We start from the raw sequence: 6,580 nt of genomic DNA, 5'->3' as shown, positions 1-6,580 counted from the left end.
TAGGTGTCTCCTGTCCCTGGAAGTGTCAGTAGGTGTCTCCTGTCCCTGGAAGTGTCAGTAGGTGTCTCCTGTCCCTGGAAGTGTCAGTAGGTGTCTCCTGTCCCTGGAAGTGTCAGTAGGTGTCTCCTGTCCCTGGAAGTGTGGGTCGGTGTCTCCAGTCCCTGGAAGTGTCAGTAGGTGTCTCCTGTCCCTGGAAGTGTCAGTAGGTGTCTCCTGTCCCTGGAAGTGTCAGTAGGTGTCTCCTGTCCCTGGAAGTGTCAGTAGGTGTCTCCTGTCCCTGGAAGTGTCAGTAGGTGTCTCCTGTCCCTGGAAGTGTCAGTAGGTGTCCCTGGAAGTGTGGGTCGGTGTCTCCTGTCCCTGGAAGTGTCAGTAGGTGTCTCCTGTGCGCACATAGTGTCACGTGACTCGGGCCTGCCATGGCTCCCCAGGCTCCTCTCTTATCATAGAGCCGGATAGTAGTGATGGGAGAGCGGGCAGCGCAGAGCTCACCTCACCTGCAGAGCCGCCCATGGCTCCCCCCGTCCTCGTGCTACCCGAGGAGGTCCTCCTGCTCATCCTCTCCTACCTGGACCGCCAGTCCCTGGGGCGGCTCGGGCAGGTGTGCAGGAAGCTCCGTCACTTCACCGGCAGGGATTCGGTATGGAGGGAGATAGCCCGGCGATGCCTGAATACCGGCTTTCTACAGCACGGCGCAGACATGTGAGTCACTCTCCGCACAGGCTCCGGCCTACTCCACCGCGGCCGCCGCCGACACATTTACGTCACTTGCGTTGTCGCTAAGGCGGCGCTGTAGTCGCGTTCTACGGGGTTTACGTAAGAAAGGACCGTAAGCGGGCTATTCTGGAAGGAGGGTCTTCTCGGCGTGCCCCAGGCAGTGCTGTGGAGCTACATAAAATGTCAGCAGATGGCTGCTCAGGCCTTGTCTATTATTATTATTTATTTACATCACAGAGTGTGTGACCGGCTCACTGCGTGTAATGAAGACACAGAAACACCAATACTGGAAGAAATACTTCCAGTATAAAGGAGTGCGGATCAAATAGTGATACGGAGGGGCTCAAGTGTGCCCCCCAAACCCATCACCAAAGGGCCACACCAGGATAGAGGCAGACTGCAGACATGATACAAGAGATGGTCAGAGACTGCAGACATGATACAGGAGAGGGTTAGAGACTGCAGATATTATACAAGAGATTGTCAGAGACTGCAGACATGATACAAGAGAGGGTGAGAGACTGCAGACATGATACAGGAGATGATCAGAGATTGCAGACATGATACAAGAGATGGTCAGAGACTGCAGACATGATACAAGAGATTGCCAGAGACTGCAGACATGATACAAGAGATGGTCAGAGACTGCAGACATGATACAAGAGATTGTCAGAGACTGCAGACATGATACAAGAGATGGTCAGAGACTGCAGACATGATACAAGAGAGGGTCAGAGACTGCAGACATGATACAGGAGATGGTCAGAGACTGCAGACATGATACAGGAGAGGGTCAGAGACTGCAGACATGATACAGGAGAGGGTCAGAGACTGCAGACATGATACAGGAGAGGGTCAGAGACTGCAGACATGATACAGGAGATGATCAGAGATTGCAGACATGATACAAGAGATGGTCAGAGACTGCAGACATGATACAAGAGATTGTCAGAGACTGCAGACATGATACAAGAGATGGTCAGAGACTGCAGACATGATACAAGAGATGGTCAGAGACTGCAGACATGATACAAGAGATGGTCAGAGACTGCAGGCATGATGCAAGAGAGGGTCAGAGATTGCGGACATGATACAGGAGATGGTCAGAGACTGCGGACATGATACAGGAGATGGTCAGAGACTGCAGACATGATACAGGAGATGGTCAGAGACTGCAGACATGATACAGTAGATGGTCAGAGACTGCAGACATGATACAGGAGATGGTCAGTGACTGCGGGCATGATACAAGAGAGGGTCAGAGACTGCGGGCATGATACAAGAGAGGGTCAGAGACTGCGGGCATGATACAAGAGAGGGTCAGAGATTGCGGACATGATACAGGAGATGGTCAGAGACTGCAGACATGATACAGGAGATGGTCAGAGACTGCAGACATGATACAAGAGAGGGTCAGAGACTGCAGACATGATAAAAGAGATGGTCAGAGACTGCAGACATGATACAGGAGATGGTCAGAGACTGCAGACATGATAAAAGAGATGGTCAGAGACTGCAGACATGATACAAGAGCTGGTCAGAGACTGCAGACATGATACAAGAGCTGGTCAGAGACTGCAGACATGATAAAAGAGATGATCAGAGACTGCAGACATGATACAAGAGATGGTCAGAGACTGCAGACATGATACAAGAGATGGTCAGAGACTGCGGACATGATACAGGAGATGGTCAGAGACTGCGGACATGATACAAGAGATGGTCAGAGACTGCGGACATAATACAAGAGATGGTCGGAGACTGCAGGCATATGATACAAGAGATAATATAAAACCAAAAAAGTGCTGCGCCTGATCATAAATGTGTAATAAATAACCAAAGGTACTCAAAATATCAAATGGAAAAAGTCCAAAATGTGTTCAAAATATCAGATATAATGTATCAAATAATGTAATTTAAAACCATGTGAGTAGTGATAATAAAGTCCCAATAATCACACAAGTGTCCAAATCTGCACCTCCGTGAATGTGCTTTGGTTTACCACCACCAAACAATATAGCCTCTCACCTTATTTTCTGACCCAAGAGTCACCCAGGGTCAGATGCAGCTATACCCATCAGGGGTTAAGAGATGGTTGGAGGGATCACATTCAGGACATCGGAGGGTCTTCCAAGACCAGGTTCCACTCACCTACAAGGAAAGATCCCTGGCATGGAAGGGAAAGGCACAAGAAATCGAATGCTCTCCGCTGGGCATGGGCATCCGCAGGTAGGGGCAAGGGGGAAGCAAATGCCCCCCCCTGGAATCTCAACTTCCCCTTTTAAGTGGTTGTTAAGCCACTTTATACCATCCAGTCTGTTCTGTTTAAAAATCATGTGTGCCTGTATGTCTGTGTCTGTGTTTTAAAAAAATAAGCCGTTCTTTACCAGTTTTCAGAGGGCCGAGCACCGCTCACGTGACCCGTCGGCTCTCTCCTCTCTCCGCCTGACAGCTGCCTGCAGCGGGAGGTGCCAAGGATTCCTCACTGATGTCAGTTGGGAGGGGAGGAGGAGGGGAAGAGGAGAGGAGGAGAGAGGTGGCGGGTCACGTGAGCGGCGAGTGTCACTCTATACTTGTAAAGAATGGCTTATTTTTATAAAAAACAGAGACAGGGGCACACAGGATTATTAAACAGACTGTAGACAGGATATGAAACTTTAAATGAAACTACAGCAGCAGGAGGGGAGGGGAGGGGGAGCGGGCACTGACACAGGAGCAGACAGGCAGGGAGGGAGGGGGGGAGAGAGGACAGAGGAGGACAGAAGGGCTGCGGATGATGGAGGCACATAAACTGACAGCGGTGTCAGGGCTCAGCAGCCATGGTATACCATGGTCAGTTTACAGAGGGGAGGACATAGCCAGGCAGGATCAGCCAGGTATTTTAGGTGATAGAAGGGGCCAAATTACACAGCAAAGCACTGTGCTGTACAACATGCTTTAAGGGAATATACTTACAATAAGTATAATGGCTAAGCCCCTCCCCTTCATGACATTGTTGAAAAGGGGCGGAGCATGGGTGACCTTAAAATGATGCCCCCCCCCCTGAAAAAAGTTCTGCGGGCGCCCATGCCGCTGGGTAATCTCAAGTAATTTTATTAAAGTAAATACACTTACAAAGAAAGCACTCGATGCATGTAGGAAACATTTCCGCATATGATCCAGAGAGGATGTGACGTTTCAGCAAACAGGCTCCACCCCCTATAAGCATTACCTCGGCGCGTTCAGCGGTGACTTCTTTGGTAGAGCCCTACTTTAATAAAATTACTTGAGATTACCCAGCAGAGAGCATTAGATTTCTTGTGCCTTTCCCTTCCAGGCATGATACAAGAGATGGTCAGAGACTGCAGGCATGATACAAGAGATGGTCAGAGACTGCAGGCATGATACAAGAGATGGTCAGAGACTGCAGACATGATACAATTGATGGTCAGAGACTGCAGACCTGATACAATTGATGGTCAGAGACCGCAGGCATGATACAAGAGATGGTTAGAGACTGCAGGCATGATACAAGAGATGGTCAGAGACTGCAGGCATGATACAATTGATGGTCAGAGACTGCGGACATGATACAAGAGATGGTCAGAGACTGCAGGCATGATACAAGAGATGGTCAGAGACTGCAGGCATGATACAAGAGATGGTCAGAGACTACGGACATGATACAAGAGATGGTCAGAGACTGCGGGCATGATACAAGAGATGGTCAGAGACTGCAGGCATGATACAAGAGATGGTCAGAGACTACGGACATGATACAATTGATGGTCAGAGACCGCAGGCATGATACAAGAGATGGTTAGAGACTGCAGGCATGATACAAGAGATGGTCAGAGACTGCAGGCATGATACAATTGATGGTCAGAGATTTCGGACATGATACAAGAGATGGTCAGAGACTGCAGGCATGATACAAGAGATGGTCAGAGACTGCAGGCATGATACAAGAGATGGTCAGAGACTGCAGGCATGAAACAAGAGATGGTTAGAGACTGCAGGCATGAAACAAGAGATGGTCAGAGACTGCAGGCATGATACAATTGATGGTCAGAGACTGCAGGCATGATACAATTGATGGTCAGAGACTGCAAGCATGATACAAGTGATGGTCAGAGACTGCAAGCATGATACAAGAGATGGTCAGAGGACTGCAGGCATGATACAAGAGATGGTCAGAGACTGCAAGCATGATACAAGAGATGGTCAGAGACTGCAGGCATGATACAAGAGATGGTCAGAGACTGCAGGCATGATACAAGAGATGGTCAGAGACTGCAGGCATGATACAAGAGATGGTTAGAGACTGCAGGCATGATACAATTGATGGTCAGAGACTGCAGGCATGATACAAGAGATGGTCAGAGACTGCAGGCATGATACAAGAGATGGTCAGAGACTGCAGGCATGATACAAGAGATGGTTAGAGACTGCAGGCATGATACAATTGATGGTCAGAGACTGCAGGCATGATACAATTGATGGTCAGAGACTGCAAGCATGATACAAGTGATGGTCAGAGACTGCAAGCATGATACAAGAGATGGTCAGAGGACTGCAGGCATGATACAAGAGATGGTCAGAGACTGCAAGCATGATACAAGAGATGGTCAGAGACTGCAGGCATGATACAAGAGATGGTCAGAGACTGCAGGCATGATACAAGAGATGGTCAGAGACTGCAGGCATGATACAAGAGATGGTTAGAGACTGCAGGCATGATACAATTGATGGTCAGAGACTGCAGGCATGATACAAGAGATGGTCAGAGACTGCAGGCATGATACAAGAGATGGTCAGAGACTGCAGGCATGATACAAGAGATGGTTAGAGACTGCAGGCATGATACAATTGATGGTCAGAGACTGCAGGCATGATACAATTGATGGTCAGAGACTGCAAGCATGATACAAGTGATGGTCAGAGACTGCAAGCATGATACAAGAGATGGTCAGAGGACTGCAGGCATGATACAAGAGATGGTCAGAGACTGCAAGCATGATACAAGAGATGGTCAGAGACTGCAGGCATGATACAAGAGATGGTCAGAGACTGCAGGCATGATACAAGAGATGGTCAGAGACTGCAGGCATGATACAAGAGATGGTCAGAGACTGCAGGCATGATACAAGAGATGGTTAGAGACTGCAGGCATGATACAATTGATGGTCAGAGACTGCAGGCATGATACAAGAGATGGTCAGAGACTGCAGGCATGATACAAGAGATGGTCAGAGACTGCAGGCATGATACAAGAGATGGTTAGAGACTGCAGGCATGATACAATTGATGGTCAGAGACTGCAGGCATGATACAATTGATGGTCAGAGACTGCAGGCATGATACAATTGATGGTCAGAGACTGCAAGCATGATACAAGTGATGGTCAGAGACTGCAGGCATGATACAAGAGATGGTCAGAGACTGCAGGCATGATACAAGAGATGGTCAGAGACTGCAGGCATGATACAAGAGATGGTTAGAGACTGCAGGCATGATACAATTGATGGTCAGAGACTGCAGGCATGATACAAGAGATGGTCAGAGGATTGCAGGCATTATACAAGAGATGGTCAGAGACTGCAAACTTTATACAGGAGACTGTCAGAGGCTGTGAACATGCTATAGAAGTTGGAGACCAGGGACATGCTTCAGGAGACAGTCATTGGCAGCACATTACTTTAATATAGATAAATAGGGAAACAGAGATTAGTGTCTGCAAGGGCTCAGAGGGCTTTACAAAAAGTGCCAAAGAGCCACATGTGGCCCTCAGGCTACGGCTTGGACACCAGGGGTCTGAAGAGTATGTGCAGCCAAAACGTTTCATTGTAGTTTTAGATTGAGTAGAAAAGGTATGAACCCTTTCAGG

The 6,580-nt window shown here is 48.5% G+C and overlaps 1 protein-coding gene across 1 annotated transcript in view; it reads left to right on the top strand.

The window, feature by feature from the left end:
- Positions 1-395: 395 nt before the first annotated feature.
- FBXW4 (F-box and WD repeat domain containing 4) overlaps positions 396-6,580 on the top strand; it is a 330,357-nt gene continuing 324,172 nt past the window's right edge. The window contains exon 1 of the mRNA XM_082268344.1: positions 396-699. Coding sequence (XP_082124470.1) covers positions 509-699 — 191 coding nt within the window. The 5' untranslated portion in view covers positions 396-508. The remainder of the gene's footprint in view (positions 700-6,580) is intronic.

Source organism: Pelophylax lessonae, assembly GCF_965119305.1.
Source record: "Pelophylax lessonae genome assembly, chromosome: 9".
NCBI classification, from domain to species: domain Eukaryota; kingdom Metazoa; phylum Chordata; class Amphibia; order Anura; family Ranidae; genus Pelophylax; species Pelophylax lessonae.
The sequence above is the reverse complement of the archived record's forward strand: the minus strand, read 5'-3'. Positions and strand labels throughout refer to the sequence as shown.